This window comes from Ranitomeya imitator, chromosome 1 (assembly GCF_032444005.1).
Source record: "Ranitomeya imitator isolate aRanImi1 chromosome 1, aRanImi1.pri, whole genome shotgun sequence".
In the NCBI taxonomy this organism is placed as follows: domain Eukaryota; kingdom Metazoa; phylum Chordata; class Amphibia; order Anura; family Dendrobatidae; genus Ranitomeya; species Ranitomeya imitator.
The window spans coordinates 260364437-260384042 of record NC_091282.1 but is presented as its reverse complement, the minus strand read 5'-3'; the positions used below and the strand labels follow the sequence as shown (position 1 = coordinate 260384042).

The 19606-nt window shown below is 44.5% G+C and overlaps 1 protein-coding gene across 1 annotated transcript; it reads right to left on the bottom strand.

Annotated features, from left to right (window-relative positions):
* Nucleotides 1-794: 794 nt before the first annotated feature.
* BRI3BP (BRI3 binding protein) lies at nucleotides 795-19114 on the bottom strand. The gene is made up of 3 exons (XM_069756033.1): nucleotides 18853-19114; nucleotides 13907-14009; nucleotides 795-3642 (listed from the first exon to the last, which is right to left on the bottom strand). The coding sequence occupies exons 1-3, from the start codon at nucleotides 19033-19035 to the stop codon at nucleotides 3224-3226; spliced, it is 705 nt and encodes a 234-aa protein (XP_069612134.1). The 5' UTR covers nucleotides 19036-19114; the 3' UTR covers nucleotides 795-3223.
* Between the last annotated feature and the right edge of the window lie 492 nt (nucleotides 19115-19606).

The window sequence follows — 19606 nt, the reverse complement described above, 5'->3', positions numbered from 1 at the left end:
CTAACAAAAAAACATCACCTCTAAATTCAAGTACACTAGGAAGAGGAATACAAAAATTATCTTACCCCCCCCCCATAAATAGCTAGTGATGTTTCAAAGGGTTAGACAACCAACATCCAGTCCATGAACTTCTCAGATGGGGTCTACTAGTATCTCACAATCATTTTTAGTATACCTATGAGGTCTCTTCGTTAAGGAGGTCCTGTTGCCAGGTCAAAAGTATCTAGTTTTTGCTTATGTTTTATTCCTATTTTTCTTTGTAAAAATCCACCATATGGTTCCAGTGATATGGTCCTTTTGATTCACTGTGCCAAGTATGCATTTTTTGGTCTTTACCAAGGGAACAGCCATAAGCTTTACAGATCATACCTCTACAATCAAATAAAACATATGGATTTATGTTTTCCTATTTATATAAGAAAGTTATCCAGGCATAAAACAAATATGTAAGAACTACATGACCCCAAAAAAATATATATATCAGGTCCAGACAATATATCAAATTCAGCCCATGAATTGACCACATGATTCCCTACAAAGTGATGCGAGTATGAATCACAGAATTTTACAGTAAAATATTACCTGAAAAGGAATCCAGAAACCTATACAGTACAAAACATTAAAATGGCTTAGTCACTCTGCGCCATCACAAACAGAAGGAAAAATAATGGCAATGTGCACAAAAGTAACGGACTGAACACAACTAGGTTACTGCCGCTTGTCAAACCCTGAGAAAGATCTAAGCAGCAACAGGCGTGAGGACATTAAGCTGCTAAAATTTCCAACCAAGGAAAAATTTGGAAAGTAAGTTTTAATCCACCCCTACAACTGAAGACAACACACATTAAAAATAACAATACGATATAAACTTGTCTAATAAAACCCGCTATTCTACAAAGTGTAGTACAACATAAAGCACAGCGGTAACAGCACGTAGAATTGTCTATGTATATTCTACCTAAGTAATGCACACAATTGTGTACAAAGGACAAAAAAGTAGAAAAACACAACAGTAATTACTTCCTATTTAAAAATATTATCTTGACCACTATATATATATGTATCTAAAAAAGCACAAGTCAAAACCGATACAGATTTTATACACACAGATATTCTTAGCAGATGCAAGACTTTAGGCAGTGAGCTGCTGTGAAGGATGCACATAAATAACACTTTCTTCCAATACATATTTTTTTTTAGATACTTTCTTCTTGAACCTTAGCGCCAATTTCACAGGAGTGAGTACATTTCGGCCTGAACTTCTTGCGTCCGTATGACGCTTGTGTCAAATTGGTCTTACTACTAAGAAAGGGAAAGAAGAATCACTTTAAGGTCACTGAGAAATCTGGCTTCCACTCAAGAAAAAAAACAAAAAAAAAAAACCAAGAGATTAGCTTAGTGCACACTTGCATTATAGGGATCCAATCTCTAATCAGAGTGTGGATCCTACCCAACGAAGAAGACTTCATACTGGTTTATATTTCACCGGGATGTCATTGCTTTTGGTGGCAGAACGCCAACATGGTCATAAAAAAAATAGAACTTTTAATATAGGATCAATCGATAAATCAACAGGATCTATGAGGCCCCCTGTGAAAATGGATAATTTGTGATTGTAAGAGTGAAGGAAGTAGAGAGACCAGTAAGGAAGGTTTTCCCGAGCACACTCGGCTGGTCCCCGAGTATTTGTGACTGCTCGGAGATTTAGTTTTCCTTGCCGCAGCTGCATGATTTGCGGCTACTAGACAGCTTGATTACATGTGGGGATTCCCTAGCAACCAGGCAACCCCCACGTACTCAGGCGGAATAGCAGCCGAAATTCATGCAGCTGCGTCAACAAAAACTAAATCTCTGAGCACTTACAAATACTCGGAGACCACCCGAGCAAAGAGTATTTTCGCTCATCACTAGTGATATCTTAAAAAGATGGGAATAACAGACTGGAATCATTTACTTTTTGATGCAGTTTTTAAGCCAAAGCCAGATGTGGATCAGGGGTCACTTAAAAAACATGCATCAAAAACAGTTTCCAGCCTTACATAATGGACTTAAAGAGTGCTGTCACTTTAAGGCTATGAGCAGAGGTTTTTTGTTTTTATTTTTTTTTTTAAGGCTTTCAAAGATTGAGGTTTTTTTGCCCCAAGCGAAAACCACTACAGGAAATGCTCCATTTTTGTCTATTTTGACCCTGAAGTGGTTTTGGAACATCTAGGTTTTTTTTCAGCCTTTTGATTGGACAGTACCTAGTTTGGAGTGCATTAATGCAATATCTAGGTCAAAGAAGTAAGATTTTGAAGCTTTTTTTCCCCCTTAGTAGGATATTGGTGCAGATCACCTGCACAAACCTATGTGAAAGCCTAGCCTTAAAGGTGCTCTTAAAACAAAAAACATTCTATAATAGTAACCAAATATATTGGTATCGGCCAAATAGGGATTTTTGTGTACTCACCGTAAAATCCTTTTCTCCGAGCCATTCATTGGGGGACACAGACCGTGTAGTGGCAAGCAGCATACACCCACGGGCTGTGTCCCCAATGAGGCAAAGGAGAAATAGGGATTTTTGTGTACTCACCGTAAAATCCTTTTCTCCTAGCCATTCATTGGGGGACACAGCCCGTGGGTGTATGCTGCTGCCACTACACGGTCTGTGTCCCCCAATGAGGCGAAGGAGAAATTGTTCCTGACACCTTTGGGCAAAAATGTTTAACAAATTAGAGGCGAATGAAATGCAGATTCTTCCTATGGAGTTTAATGGGGGGGCTCACAGTTTGTTGATGGAAGTAAAAAATTAATTGAGGGGATTCTGAACTCGCTTCAGATGCTCAGATGTTCAGAGAAATGAGAAAATTGGCTAAGGAATTGAAACTCTACACTAGCAGTATTTTAGAGAATAACCCTAAAAACAAGTCAGACTTTTGGAAGGTCTACAATACATTATATAGCAAAGTAGAAAAATCTTATATTGTACAATTTAAGCTAGCAGTAGGATTGATACTATTATACGAACCCCACCCCCCACGATAAAAGGTGTTTTTTATCTGAACATCTAAATCGGCAAAATTGTTTAATTGTTTTGTTTTTTGGCTTATTCTGATTAAGATTATTTTTCAACCACAAAGATCCATAATCTGATGACAGTGTAGACTCACATCAAACAGCCGGCTTATAAACAAGAGTGCCTTCTGTGCTAAAGGGAGCTGGTGTCATCTACCAAACATGAGGATTACTGCTCGTTGGCTCGATCCAGACTTTCTATGACCCTTGAGAGACGGATATTTAATAGCCTGATCTGATTGTCTAAGTGATCGATCTTGTCTTCCAGGTGGTTGTTGTTATTCCTCCTCCAGTAAACGCCAACTGGCCCCGTCATAAAGTAGATGGCTACAACAAAACAAAGAGGCACCACGGCGTGCTCCGGTTCTCCTTCATACTTCTGGAGAATATAAACGCAGGAAAGAGCGAAAAGGCACACTCTGACCAGCCAGAAAAAACGTCCAAAGACCACATGTAAAATGTAGAAGAAAAATCCAAGGAAGAGCGAGGCAAACCAATAGGCCAGAAGAACAGCCACTACCAGCATCAGGACCCGAGTAGGGTTACTGGCAACTGAAGCCGGACTAAAGTAGTGAGTGAGGTTGGAAGCTGGAAAAGAAATACAGAAAAAAAAAGTTAATTTAAAATTTGTTTCTTATGCTTTAAACCAGCAGATTAAAAAAATGCATTTCACAAAATTAACAATAAAATGATTCAAACGAATGTTCAGAGATCATAAAAAATGTGTTCAATAGCAGGCGATGTGATAAAATAAACAAACAAAAAGGAAAAAAAGTGAGAAAGTGTTTGCCTCCTTCCTGGTTTCCTATTATTTTGCATGTTTGTCACACTTCACCAGAGCGGAAGAGATGCAGCTGACGTTAAGGCTATGTGCACACGTTCAGGATTTCTTGCAGAAAGTTCCTGAGCAAAACAGGACATTTTCTGCAAGAAATCCGCATGCGTTTTTCTTGCGTTTTTACCACGTTTTTGATGCGGTGGTTTTTTTTGCAGATTTTTCCTAATGGAATAATATAGTGGGAAATCCGCAAAAAAATCCATAAAACTAATGAACATGCTGCGTTGTTTACCGCAAAGCGCTTTTTCGCGGAAAAAAATGAATCATGTGCACAAAAATTGCGGAATGCATTCTAAATGATGGGATGCATAATGTATGCGTTTTTATAGCGAAAAAAACAAGAAAAATCTGCAACGTGTGCACACAGCCTAAGGGGTGGAGTTGGACTAGCGTGCACTCACAGCTGTAGCTCTGGCAATGATAATCAAGAGGTGATAAAACCTTCATTGTAAGTAAACAGCACACAGCCCGACATGTGACAGTTGAAATATGTGTTTTAACCCCTTCCTCATGCGGTCCTCAGATTACATAGCAAAAACTCATTGACGTCTCCTTTTAATGGCAACTGTACCTGGTTTGCGACACAGCCATTTATTATGAGGCTGTAATAAAAAAGTGATTTGGTTTTTCGCTAGAGCACCATTACCCACCATTGATCTCGTTTTGATGGCCAGTCTAAGGGCTCATACTCATTTGTGAGAAAAACGGACGAGTGCAATCCGATTAAAAAAAAAAAATCACAACATGCTGCATATCTCAGACAAGACTCGCCAATGTAAATCAATGGATGCGAGAAAAAAAAAAAAAAAAAAAGCACAGTACTCGCACCATGCGAGTGCTGTCCATTTTTAACGCACCATTGTCCTCTGAAAAGCCAGTAATTCATATACCGTATACAGTAAAAAAAAAAAAAAAAAAATCACACCGATAGGTTGGAGCAGAAGAAAAAAAAAAAAAAAAACATATACATATATATATATATATATTTTATACACACACACACACACACAGTGCAGACCATTCTAGGTTCTTTAAAGTAGTCACCTTTTGCTTTGATGACTGCTTTGCACACTCTTGGCATTCTCTTGATGAGCTTCAAGAAGTAGTCACCGGGAAGGCTGGGTTCCCATTGCGTTATGGGACCGCGTTTAACGGACAGCGTTGCACGGCGAAATTAACGCCGTGCAACGCGTCCGTTAACGCGCCCATTGAAGGCAATGGGAACGCGCTTCACTAGCGCGTGCCATGTTCGGCACGCGCTAGCGACGCGCCGGTGTTTCGTCCGAGGCGCGCCCGCGGTCCGTTCCCCGCTCTCGCAGATCTGAGATCTGCGAGAGCGGGGACGTTACCGCGACCCCGACCGCAGCCCCATAGAAAACATTGCGTTAGTGCAATCCGTTTAGCGCTAGCGGATTGGGCTAACGCAATGTGACCCTAATGGTTTTCAATTCACAGGTGTGCCTTGTCAGGTTTAATAAGTGGGATTTCTTGCCTTATAAATGGGGTTGGGACCATCAGTTGTGTTGTGCAGAAGTCTGGTGGATACACAGCTGATAGTCCTACTGATTAGACTGTTAGAATTTGTATTATGGCAAGAAAAAAACAGCTAAGTCAAGAAAAATGAGTGGCCATCATTACTTTAACCCCTTTCAGACATCGGACGTACTATCCCGTCGAGGTGGGGTGGGCCCCTATGACCATGGACGGGATAGTACGCAGCTGACATCTGGCACTGTGTGCCAGGAGCGGTCACGGACCGCCCCCGGCACATTAACCCCTGGCACACCGCGATCAAAGATGATCGCGATGTGCCGGCGGTGCAGGGAAGCATCGCGCAGGGAGGGGGCTCCCTGCGGGCTTCCCTGAGCCCCCCGCAGCAACGCGATGTGATCGCGTTGCTGCGAGGGTCTTACCTACCTCCCTGCCTGTTCCAGACCCAAGATGGCCGCGGATCCGGGTCCTGCAGGGAGGGAGGTGGCTTCACAGAGCCTGCTCAGAACAGGCACTGTGAAGCAGCCTGCACTGCTCTCAGATCGGTGATCTGACAGAGTGCTGTGCAAACTGTCAGATCACCTGTCAGATCACCGATCTGTGATGTCCCCCCCTGGGACGAAGTAAAAAAAAAATTTTTCTAATGTGTAAAAAAAAAAGAAAAAAAAATATTCCAAAATAATGAAAAAAAATATATATATTATTCCCATAAATACATTTCTTAATCTAAATAAAAAAAAAACAAGTACACATATTTAGTATCGCCGCGTCCGTAACGGCCCGACCTATAAAACTGGCCCACTAGTTAACCCCTTCAGTAAACACCGTAAGAAAAAAAAAAAAAAAAAAAACACGAGGCAAAAAACAACGCTTTATTATCATACCGCCGAACAAAAAGTGGAATAACACGCGATCAAAAAGACAGATATAAATAACCATGGTACCGCTGAAAACGTCATCTTGTCCCGCAAAAAACGAGCCGCCATACAGCATCATCAGCAAAAAAATAAAAAAAGTTATAGTCCTGAGAATAAAGCGATGCAAAAATAATTATTTTTTCTATAAAATAGTTTATCGTATAAAAGCGCCAAAACATAAAAAAATGATATAAAAGAGGTGTCGCTGTAATCGTACTGACCCGAAGAATAAAACTGCTTTATCAATTTTACCAAACGCGGAACGGTATAAACGCCTCCCCCGAAAGAAATTCATGAATAGCTGGTTTTTGGTCATTCTGCCTCACAAAAATCGGAATAAAAAGCGATCAAAAAATGTCACGTGCCCGAAAATGTTACCAATAAAAACGTCAACTCGTCCCGCAAAAAGCAAGACCTCACATGACTCTGTGGACCAAAATATGGAAAAATTATAGCTCTCAAAATGTGGTAACGCAAAAAATATTTTTTGCAATAAAAAGCGTCTTTCAGTGTGTGACGGCTGCCAATCATAAAAATCCGCTAAAAAACCCACTATAAAAGTAAATCAAACCCCCCCTTCATCACCCCCTTAGTTAGGGAAAAATTAAAAAAATGTATTTATTTCCATTTTCCAGTTTGGGCTAGGGCTACAGTTTGGGCTAGGGCTACAGTTTGGGTTTAGATTACATTTACAGTTGGGAATAGGTTTGGGATTAGGGTTAGGGGTGTGTCTGGGTTAGAGGTGTGGTTGGGGTTACTGTTGGGATTAGGGTTAGGGGTGTGTTTGGATTAGGGTTTCAGTTATAATTGGGGGGGGGGGTTTCCACTGTTTAGGCACATCAGGGGCTCTCCAAACGCGACATGGCGACCGATCTCAATTCCAGCCAATTCTGCGTTGAAAAAGTAAAACAGTGCTTCTTCCCTTCCGAGCTCTCCCGTGTGCCCAAACAGGGGTTTACCCCAACGTATGGGGTATCAGCGTACTCAGGACAAATAGGACAACAACTTTTGGGGTCCAATATCTCCTGTTACCCTTGGGAAAATACAAAACTGGGGGCTAAAAAATATTTTGTGTGGGAAAAAAGAAGATTTTTTATTTTCACGGCTCTGCGTTATAAACTGTAGTGAAACACTTGGGGGTTCAAAGTTCTCACAACACATCTAGATTAGTTCCCTGGGGGATCTAGTTTCCAATATGGGGTCACTTGTGGGGGGTTTCTACTGTTTAGGTACATTAGGGGCTCTGCAAACGCAATGTGACACCTGCAGACCATTCCATCTAAGTCTGCATTCAAATGGCACTCCTTCCCTTCCGAGCCCTCCCATGTGCCCAAACAGTGGTTCCCCCCACATATGGTGTATCATCGCACTCAGGACAAATTGGGCAACAAATTTTGGGGTCCAATTTCTCCTGTTACCCTCGGGAAAATACAAAACTGGGGGCTAAAAAAATAATTTTTGTGGGAAAAAAAATTTTGTTTTATTTTTACGGCTCTGCATTATAAACTTCTGTGAAGCACTTGGTGGGTCAAAGTGCTCACCACACCACACCTTAGGGGTCTACTTTCCAAAATGGTGTCACTTGTGGGGGGGTTTCAATGTTTAGGCACATCAGGGGCTCTCCAAACGAAACATGGCGTCCCATCTCAATTCCAGTCAATTTTGCATTGAAAAGTCAAATGGCGCTCCTTCGCTTCCGAGCTCTGCCATGCGCCCAAACAGTGGTTTACCCCCACATGTGGAGTATTGGCATACTCAGGACAAATTGTACAACAATGTTTGGGGTCCATTTTCTCCTGTTACCCTTGGTAAAATAAAACAAATTGGAGCTGAATTAAATTTTTTGTGAAAAAAAGTTAAAATGTTCATTTTTATTTAAAAACATTCAAAAAATTCCTGTGAAGCACCAGAAGGGTTAATAAACTTCTTGAATATGGTTTTGAGCACCTTGAGGGGTGTAGTTTTTAGAATGGTGTCACACTTGGGTATTTTCTATCATATAGACCCCTCAAAATGACTTCAAATGAGATGTGGTCCCTAAAAAAAAAAAAAATGGTGTTGTAGAAATGAGAAAATGCTGGTCAAATTTTTACCCTTATAACTCCCTAACAAAAAAAAAATTTTGGTTCCAAAATTGTGCTGATGTAAAGTAGACATGTGGGAAATGTTACTTATTAAGTATTTTGTGTGACATATCTCTGATTTAATTGCATAAAAATTCAAAGTTGGAAAATTGCGAAATTTTCATAATTTTTGCCAAATTTCCGTTTTTTTCACAAATAAACGCAGGTACTATCAAAGAATTTTTACCATTGTCATGAAGTACAATATGTCACGAGAAAACAATGTCAGAATCACTGGGATCCGTTGAAGCGTTCCAGAGTTATAACCTCATAAAGGGACAGTGGTCAGAATTGTAAAAATTGGCCCGGTCATTAACGTGCAAACCACCCTTGGGGGTAAAGGGGTTAAGAAATGAAGGTCAGTCAGTCCGAAAAATTGGGAAAACTTTGAAAGTGTCCCCAAGTGCAGAGGCAAAAACAATCAAGCGCTACAAAGAAACTGGCTCACATGAGGACCGCCCCAGGAAAGGAAGACCAAGAGTCACCTCTGCTTCTGAGGATAAGTTTATCCAAGTCACCAGCCTCAGAAATCGCAGGTTAACAGACCAGGTCAATGCCACACAGAGTTCTAGCAGCAGACACATCTCTACAAACAACTATTAAAAGGAGAGTTTGTGCAGCAGGCCTTCATGGTAAAATAGCTGCTAGGAAACCACTGCTAAGGACAGGCAACAAGCAGAAGAGACTTGTTTGGGCTAAAGAACACAAGTAATGGACATTAGACCAGTGAAAATCTGTGCTTTGGTCTTATGAGTCCAAATTTGAGATCTTTGGTTCCAACCACCATGTGTTTGTGCGACGCAAAAAAGGTGAACGGATGGACTCTACATGCCTGGTTCCCACCGTGAAGCATGGAGGAGGTGTGATGGTGTGGGGGTGCTTTACTGGTCACACTGTTGGGGAAGTATTCAAAATTGAAGGCATACTGAACCAGCATGGCTACCACAGCATCTTGCTGTGACTCTTTGTCTTCCCTTCCTGGGGCGGTCCTCATGTGAGCCAGTTTCTTTGTAGCGCTTGATGGTTTTTGCAACTGCACTTGGGGACACTTTCAAAGTTTTCCCAATTATTCGGACTGGCTGACCTTCATTTCTTAAAGTAATGATGGCCACTCGTTTTTCTTTACTTAGAATTTGTATTATGGCAAGAAAAAAGCAGCTAACAGTCTATTCAGTAGGACTATCAGCTGTGTATCCACCAGACTTCTGCTTAACACAACTGATGGTCCCTACCCCATTTATAAGGTAAGAAACCCCACTTATTAAACCTGACAAGGCACACCTGTGAAGTGAAAACCATTCCCGGTGACTACCTCTTGAAGCTCATCAAGAGAATGCCAAGAGTGTGCAAAGCAGTCATCAAAGCAAAAGGTGGTTACTTTGAAGAACCCAGAATATACCGTATATACTCGAGTATAAGCCGAGATTTTCAGCCCAAAATTTTGGGCTGAAAGTGCCCCTCTTGGCTTATACTCGAGTCACGGTGGGCGGCAGGGTCGGCGGGTGAGGGGGAGAGGGCGCTGAGGCATACTCACCTAGTCCCGGCGATCCTGGCGCTCCCCCTGCCCGTCACACGGTCTTCGGTGCTGCAGCTCTTCTCCTCTTCAGCGGTCACGTGGGACCGCTTATTAGAGAAATGAATACGCGGCTCCACCTCCCATAGGGGTGGAGCCGCATATTCATTTCTCTAATCAGCGGTGCCGGTGACCGCTGATAGAGGAAGAAGCTGCGGCACCGAAGACCGTGTGACGGGCAGAGGGAGCGGGACGCTGGGAGCAGGTAAGTATGTAATATTCACCTGTCCCCGTTCCACACGCCGGGCGCCGCTCCATCTTCCCGGCGTCTCTCCGCTCTGACTGTGCAGGTCAGAGGGCGCGATGACGCATATAGTGTGCGCGGCGCCCTCTGCCTGATCAGTCAGTGCAGAGAGACGCCGGGACCGGACGCTGGGAGCTGCAAGCAAGAGAGGTGAGTATGGCGTTTTTTTTTTTATTGCAGCAGCAGCAGCAATGGCACAGCTTTCTATGGCACAGCTTTCTATGGCACAGCTATGGGGCAATACTGAACGGCGCAGAGCACTATATGGCAGCTATGGGGCAATACTGAACGGCGCAGAGCACTATATGGCAGCTATGGGGCAATACTGAACGGCGCAGAGCACTATATGGCACAGCTATGGGGCAATAATGAACGGCGCAGAGCACTATATGGCAGCTATGGGGCAATAATGAACGGCGCAGAGCACTATATGGCAGCTATGGGGCAATACTGAACGGCGCAGAGCACTATATGGCACAGCTATGGGGCAATACTGAACGGCGCAGAGCACTATATGGCACAGCTATGGGGCAATACTGAACGGCACAGAGCACTATATGGCAGCTATGGTGCAATAATGAACGGTGCAGAGCACTATATGGCACAGCTATGGGGCAATAATGAACGGTGCAGAGCACTATATGGCACAGCTTTATGTGGCACATCTATGGGGCAATAATGAACAGTATGGAGCATTATATGTGACAGCTTTATATGGAGCATCTTATGGGGCAATAATGAACGGTATGGAGCATCTATTTTTATTTTTGAAATTCACCGGTAGCTGCTTCATTTTCCACCCTAGGCTTATACTCGAGTCAATAAGTTTTCCCAGTTTTTTTTTGGCAAAATTAGGGGGGTCGGCTTATACTCGGGTCGGCTTATACTCGAGTATATACGTTAAGACATTTTCCCAGTTGTTTCACACTTTTTTGTTAAGTATATAATTCCACATATGTTAATTCATAGTTTTGATGCCTTCAGTGTGAATCTACAATTTTCATAGTCATGAAAATACAGAAAAATCTTTAACGGAGAAGGTGTCCAAATTTTTGGTCCGTACTGTATGTATTTATATTGAACTGAAAAAGATAGAAGAAAAGCCAGTAATTCATCTGCCGGCTTCTGTAAAATCACTGCAGGAACAGACAGGATAGAATCGATGGATTACATACAGTACATACATATAGAATAGGTAGATATTGATGTCAGTGACAAATACAATTAGTATAGTGTGTGCAAATTACTGGCCATTTAATTAATAAACGGTTATTTATTGGAAAAAATGGTGTGGGCTCCCGCGCAATTTTTGGAACCAGCAGAGGGAAAGGCAGATGTTTATAGCCTGGGAAGGGGGTAATATCCATGGAGCTTCCCAGGCTAGTAATATCAGCTTACAGCTGTATACTTAGCCTTTACAGGCTATCAAAATGGGGGACCCCCCCAAAAAAATGACATGGGGTTCCCCCATAATTAATAACCAGCAAAGGCTATGCAGACTATTCTAACCTGTCAGTGTGATTTTACTGTACGCGCACAGGAATTGCCGTCTTTTCTTCTATCTCTATATATTTGAAAACGATGTGTAAATGACAGAACTGCTGTATGTAAAAGCTCATGTTAAAAATCACATTGTAATTGGATAGCAATCGCAAAGCACTCTGATGTAAATCGGATGCTATGTGTGTATGTGTGAAAATCGCATGGCACTCATCCATTTTTTCGATCCAGATTATGGATTGTTTTTTTCTTTTTCTCACATATGGGTATTAGCCCTAAAGAAAGAAATAAAAATATCCAAGGCACCAGGTATGTAAACAAGCAAAGAAGCACCAATATGAAGTATTCGGGACTCATAAGGACTCTTTCTGACCTGGAAATAGGAGTCTGTTATAGTAGAAGCTATATAGGGACATTTATAGACTTTTATTACGGTAATGGTGGAATAGCTCCCCAGGTGCACACAGCGAGTACTCCTGGAGGAAATTTTACAAATTTTGTCCATCATTTCTAAACAGCTGGATAACCTGCCTGCCTCTGTGCCTGGCACCAATCTGACGACTCAGAACGGTCAAGGAATGCTCCGGCTGCTTCTGGTAACGTCACGTTGACAAAGCAGCTGCTTCTCTTCCGTTCTGGTGATGTGGCGTGACAGCTGATGTCCTACTGATAGACAGACGGCTCCGCGCTGCATAATTGTGGGGAGCAGGCTATCAATCACCATGACAGCAGTCACGCCCCATCGACAGAGCAGCCCAGAGGAGGAAGAGCTGCTCTGGTGATGTGAAGCAGCAGAATCACAGGCAGGAGCAGTCAGTGACCACTGTAAGGGTATGTTCACACGTTCCTGATTTCCATCCTTTTTTTTTCAGGACTGTTTTTTAAAAAACTGCAGCTCTTGGCAGAAAACGCAGGTCCTTTTTTTGGTCCTTTTTTGATGCAGTTTTCTAGCCAGAGTCTGTGTTTTCTAGGAATTTTTTTAGGGTTAAAATGGCTGAAAATACCCTAACCCTACCCCTATTCTAACCTTAGTGGGAAAAAAAAAAAAAATTCTTTATTTTTTTATTGTCCCTACCTATAGGGGTGACAAAGGGAGGGGGGGGGGGGGTCATTTACTATTTTTTTTATTTTGATCACTGAGATAGGTTATATCTCAGTGATTAAAATGCACTTTGTAACGAATCTGCCGGCCGGCAGATTCGACAGGCGCACTGCGCATGCGCCCGCCATTTTGCAAGATGGTGGCGCCCAGGGAGAAGACGGCCGGACGGACGGACAACGGGACCGGGTAAGTATAAGGGGGGGGAGATGGGGGCACGGGGGGGGGGGGCGTCGGAGCACGGGGGGTGGCATCGGAGCATGGGGGGGTGGGATTGGGGCACAGGGGGGCAGCCACACTGCAGTGGTTCTGCACCACAAACCGCAGTAAAACCCGCAGATATTTTTTTCATCTGCGGGTTTTACTGCGGCTTTCACCTCACAATGGAGGTCTATGGGTGCAGAACCGCTGCTGTTTTACAAAAAGAAGTGACATGGTACTTCTTTTTTACCGCAGCTAATCAGTGCGTTTTTTTTTTTCAATTCAGGACCATGTGCACAGTGGGTCCTGTTTTCCATAGGGTACAGTGTACTGTACCCTGCATGGAAAACAGCCGCGGAACCGCAGCGGCAAAACCGCAGCGTTTCCGCGGTAAAAAACGCACTGTGTGAACATGGCCTAAGCTAGCACAAGCAGCAGGTAGTTCGTAACTATGTAACTATCCCTGATCCCTGGCTGCTTCTTCATGTTCAGTTTGTCCGAAGGCGGAGACCATGGCGCCAGCGCTGAATGGTTGCCGGTGTCACATGTCACACCGCATCACCGCCCTGGGAAAGAGAGTGCCAACCCCGCTGGAATGGCGCAGACATAGGGGAAAATATAGCCTTTAGTATTTTATCGGAGCTGAACATTATTAGAAGGGATTGTCTTAGTAGTGGACAACCCCTTTAACTTTTATATGTGATTTGTTCATTGTAGGTTTTTACTTCCTCTATACATTTGTTTTCTTCTGTTAATGTTACATCACATAAAATGTGCCATTACGAAGATCTTTCCTCACTAAGCAACCTTATCTAGAGCGTTACAATCCTTTTAAGAGGAAGACAAGCTTTAAATAACCTACTCACCGTCAATCCCTAGGACATCCAGCAGATCTGTCCATATTCTCCATACAGTTTCCACCAACACATCGACTCCATACACAAAGCGTTCAGTTAGTCGTGAGAAGAACTAACAAAAGAAACAGGGGATTCGAATCACTACAAATTCAGGCGGCTCCATGGACACAATCAATGCATCTAGTACGATGATGGTGACGATGTGACTAGAGATTGCACGGACCATCTGCACTGTTAGTGCTCATACACACCACACTATCACTGCCCTGTAATCTGCTGGAAATAGAGAGCAGTGCTCCTCTCTGATGGCTTCTAATCGTAATCAAATCTTTCTCTCCATTGCATAAAGCCACGTGCAGTATTTGGTCAGTGTTTCATATCAGTATCTGTAAGCCAAAACCAGGAGTGGGTGATAAATACAGAAGTGGTGATGTGTTTCTATTATACTTCTCTGAATGCGGTTTATAAATTCGGATGTAAAATACTGACCAAATACTGAACGTGTGAACATGGCCTAATTGTCACATAGAAAAGAATAAATCGGGGACAATTTTCTAAGCTAAATGCACCAAATTTCTGACAATTTACACTGGACATGCTCTCCACTTCATTTATTTTGTCCCTAAATCAGCAAGGGAGTGCAATACACAGTGCACCAAAACTAAAACTAAAGATACACTGAATTTGTCCTCCTACAGAAGTAATACATCTGGGGCCTTTTTAGACTGTATTGTTTAAGTTTGATCCTTTTACTTTTTTTAAAGGCCTTTTTCCCCTTTAAGAAAAATGGACCCAACCCTTTTATATTTAAATATATAATATCACAAATAAAGCAGTCGTTCCCCATCCCAGAATCCACGCCAGCTCCCCACCGCTGCTCCGATGTCCGTGTGCATTACTGCTGCAGTCAATCACTAGGAGGTGTCACCGCTACATCCAAAGCGTCCCCCATGTCAAGGACTGTGTAAAAGCTCATTCACACTACTGGATTTTCATTGCGAGTGCTGCCTGTGAAAACAATGGATCACTCAGACCAATGTTATTCAATGGGCAGCGCAGATGAGAATTTTTTTTTTTTACTGAGCAAATCTGAGTGTGGGGGGAAAATAGATAAATACAGACTCACCCATTGAAGTCTATGGGGGCGTGGAAAAAAAAAAAAAAAAAAAAAAAGATGCCATACAGAGCCACAGGATAGCATCCAATTTCTACAAACATTGCAGTTCTGTAAAACTAAAAATGATTAATAGCTGGTTTTAAAAAAATGCATTGTATACGGACTATACATGGATGACAAGTGAGAAAAAAAGTCCCACTTTTCTGGATGAAACTGAACATTTTTTTTCTTTTTTATATATATGCTTATTCAAACCTACCCTCAGAACTAAAATTTCTGGACTGGTCTTTTAGCCTAAATTAGGAGCCTTATGCATGCCTATGAGGCTGTCAGGGCAGCTCAGGAGACTCGTGATCAGTTAGGTAATGGTGCTCTGTACACAGATCACAAAATGAGGACATGTAAGGCCAGATTAAATGGAACAGCCTATGCCACCCACAGACACCCGCAGCCTTTCTTGTCAAGTAGGGTGTTCCAGCCCACAACGCAGCCCACCATGCAGTACACAGCAATGTCGGCACAATATCCCTGTTAAAAAAAAATATTAAAATAAAAAATAGTTATATACTCACCTTCCGTCAGCCCCAGCATGAATAGTAAAAAGTTGGTCCGGGATTGGGCGACACACTGGCGCTGACTGGAGGGGAGTAGGGAGGGGCCAATTCGCAGCCAGGCTAAGCCTGTGGCTGATTGCCGGCAGGCCACGACCATTGACCAATCAGCGACGCAGGATTTCCGTTCCAGACAAAAGTACCCCTTAGACGATTATTTAGATAGATGCAAATTGCCTCCAACAGGTGGCGCAATAGCGTTAAGTCCTCTCTCTCTGAAGAGGCAGGCAATATACAATTTCCCAGAGGAGCATTGCACAGCAAATCATGCTCCTTACCTTGGTAAGCCAGAGCTGGTATGTCACTCTCCACAAGTAGAACCCTTACCCCTTAGACCTCAGTCCTGAGCCGCTCACCTAGCCCAATCATTTCTCATACTTTGCACTGACGAGGTGCAATAACCCAAAACACTGTCTGCAAATTGAGATTCTGATTCGGCTTCTATTCTAAGTCGAATTTCAAGGCTAGTTAAAGGGTCAATAGGGACCTGTAAGATTGCTGCTTCTCCATCAGGTGGTGCTATAGAGTTCAAATCCTCTTCCTCTCTGAAGAGGCAATTTGCATACTACACTTCCCAGAGGAGCATTGCACGGTGAATACGCCTCCTTACATTGGCATGTCATGTCACTTTGCAAGGACAAACATTACCACTTACAGCTTTAGGTTACAAAATTTGATGTGGAAACTTCACATATATATCAGTCCACAATGATCAGGCATTTCGTTCTGACACAATTGACCAACTGCCGTCACAAACATCACATCATTATGGAGAAAATATCACCCGGGGCATTAGAAGCAAGGCCTCATTCACAGGAATGTTTTTCTTGTCTCTATGCTGTCCATATGAAAAAAAAATGACAGCTTACAGAACCTTAGGGTAGGTGTACACGGTCAGTAAACGCTGCGGGTTGGATGCTGCGTACTTGTGCAGCGTCCAGATGTTACAGCACAGTGGATGGGATTTCAAGATATCCCATCTCCACTATGCGCCCAGGCCGCAGCAGGTCTATTAATCTTGCAGAGACGTGAGCCTCCACAAGGTAAATGTCAGCCATACAGTGTATTGGACGCGGTGATTCCACACGGTTCAATGAACACATGAGGATTCACTTGTATTCAATAGCCGGCAGCGCTTTGTACGCAGCAGACATGTGCTGCCAATTCCTGATCATGTGCACATACCCTCACAAGTCAATTCACTTATCCTTTGTGTTTATTTCCTAAATGGACCAGTGTGATGGCCCCGATCCAACAAAAAAAAATTTGTGTATGTCCAATTCATGTTCATTTTGGCAATTGCAGTCAATGGAAGTGACAGATCTTGACCCGATGGGACATGACGGAGACGTGCAGCTGGTATTAGAGGTTTAAATGCAATCTGTCACCCTTTTGAGCTACTACTATGGGTATACAGGCTGTAGACAGGCGAAATTAGTCCTACCTGTCAACAGTATGCCTCCTGGATGAGGGCTTATTCAGTAAAAATAGTCTTTTATAGCTTTGATCTTCCAGGCTATGGGGCGTAAGGTGCCGGGTAGTTAAAGGGAATCTGTCACCCCCAAAATCGAAGGTGAGCTAAGCCCACCGGCATCAGGGGCTTATCTACAGCATTCTGTAATGCTGCAGATAAGCCCCCGATGTATCCTAAAAGATGAGAAAAAGAGGTTAGATTATACACACCTGGGCGGGTGTCACGGCCCAGTCCCTCCGATCTTCATACGATGGCGTCCTTTTCTTGTCTTCACGCTGCAGCTCCGACACAGGCGTACTTTGTCTGCCCTGTTGAGGGCAAAGTACTGCAGTGCGCAGGCGCTGGGCCTCTCTGACCTTTCCCGGCGCCTGCGCACTGCAGTACTTCGCTCTGGCCTCAACAGGGCAAAGTCGCCTGCGCCGGAGCCGCAGCGTGAAGACAAGAAGAGGACGTCATCGTAAGAAGATGGGAGGCCCCGGACCGGACCGCGACGCACATCGGACGGGACCGCCCCTTGGCAAAATATAATCTAACCTCTTTTTCTCATCTTTTAGGATACATCGGGGGCTTATCTACAGCATTACAGAATGCTGTAGATAAGCCCCTGATGCTGGTGGGCTTAGCTCACCCTCAATTTTGGGGGTGACAGGTTCCTTTTAAGACAGCCTCCGGTCTTCATTATAAAAATTTCTCCTCCCTTCTGTTCAGTTTCCCTTTGACATCATGTGTGTGGCCGGAAATCCCACGCCTGCGCATTGTGCCCACCGTCGCTGCTCTGCACTGTTACTGTGCGCTGGAGATCACTGGGACCGGACGTTACAGCGACTCTCTGACACCTGCACACGTCAGAATTAAGCAGTCCTCACAGAAGGGCAGAACAGTGCAGAGGAGCGACGGCGGGCAGATTGCGCAGGTGCGGGATTTCCGACTGCCCGCGAACATGACACTAACGGGAAACTGAAGAGAAGGGGGAGGTGAAATCTTTAATAATGAAGAGTGGAGGAAGTCTTACTTTCCAGGCAGCCTACGCCCCACAGCCTGGAAGATCCAAGGTACAAAAGATGTTTTCCTGAACAAGCCCTCATCCAGGAGGCAGACAGGTAAGACTAATTTCAGCTGTATACAACCTGCATATTCATATTAACTCAAAAAGCACAAGAGGGTGACCGATTCCCTTTATAGCCATGTCTAAGAAACAGCAGCTCCACCTTACAGATGGTGCCCACGGTCAGTAAACGCTTCGGGTTGGATGCTGCAAACTTATGCGGTGTCCAACCTTCAGCGTCCAGATGTGGCAGCATAGTGGATGGGATTTCTAGAAATCTCATGCCCACTATGGGTCCACAGACGCCCGTGGCTTCCCTGCAGAGACGGACATGTGACGCGTCTCTCCAGACCGCAGGATGTCTATTCATCATACAATGTATAGGACACGGTGAGTCCGCGCGGCTCAGTGATCACATGCGGAATCGCCTTCAATAGACGCAGCGCTATGGATGAGGGGACATGCGGATCGTGGGCACATACCCCAAGGTCCTGCCTGAAGCCCTCATCTACCCTGACAACACTGCGATAAGAAGGTTACTTATTACAGCGGAGGCACCAGAGGCTGGCACTGCCTGCTGGCACTCACAACTCCACCATTGCATCAATGTGCTGCCCTGCGGTTCCATGGCGGGGGATGGGCATGTGAGAGGATGGATGGCCGAGTGCCCCGCTGCTGCCCCATCTCCTGCCATGAGGCACAGCCCACCTTCTGCACGGCTCTCACGTTCTCCTCGCCGAACGTGCTGCTCATGGTCTGGTAGAAGCCCGAGGCCGCCTTGCGGAAGGAGTTGTTCTGCTTCTCGTGGCCTCGGTTCCTGGTAGCCGCCGCCGCCACCAGCAGCAGGAGCAGGGCGAGGAGCCAGGGCAGCTTGGAGCGCAGGAGAGCCATGTCCGGCACAGACAGCAGCAGACGCCAGTCACCGCACAAGACGTCCTGGCAGCGGCTAGACCGGAGCTGCTCCCGAGGAGGTGATGTCACGGGAAGGGGCGGGGCCTCCTCGGTGCAGACCCGGCACCAGGAAGCAGCTGAGGAGACTTGTGGGGAGATCCTGAGGGAGGAGGGCTGCACCATGGGGCTCACTGTCAGTGGTCTCAGGATGGTATTATATGGGAGTTTTGGAGGGTTGCACAGGAAAATGTCCGCTGCTACTCAGTATACGGCTTCTCATTCGGGGGGAGGGGGGTCACAGGAAAGTGGGTTGTTGTTGCTTCAGTGGGGCTGCATGAGGAATGTCATGATAAGGGGCTGTGCGGAAAAGCGGGGGTAATGAGGGGCTGTGCGGAGAAGGGGTAATAATGATCATGATGAGGGGCTGTGCGGAGAAGGGACAATGATCGTGATGAGGGGCAGTGCGGAGAAGGGACAATGATCATTATGAGGGGCTGTGCGGAGTAGGGACAATGATCGTGATGAGGGGCAGTGCTGAGAAGGGACAATGATCGTCATGAGGGGCTGTGCG

Coding starts and splice junctions, on each gene's coding strand:
- BRI3BP (XM_069756033.1), bottom strand. CDS start 19,035: ATGGCTCTCCTGCGCTCCAAGCTGCCCTGGCTCCTCGCCCTGCTCCTG. Junction 14,010..18,852: donor ACGTGAGAGCCGTGCAGAAG/GTGGGCTGTGCC, acceptor TTCTTTTGTTAG/TTCTTCTCACGACTAACTGA. Junction 3,643..13,906: donor GGATGTCCTAGGGATTGACG/GTGAGTAGGTTA, acceptor TTTCTTTTCCAG/CTTCCAACCTCACTCACTAC.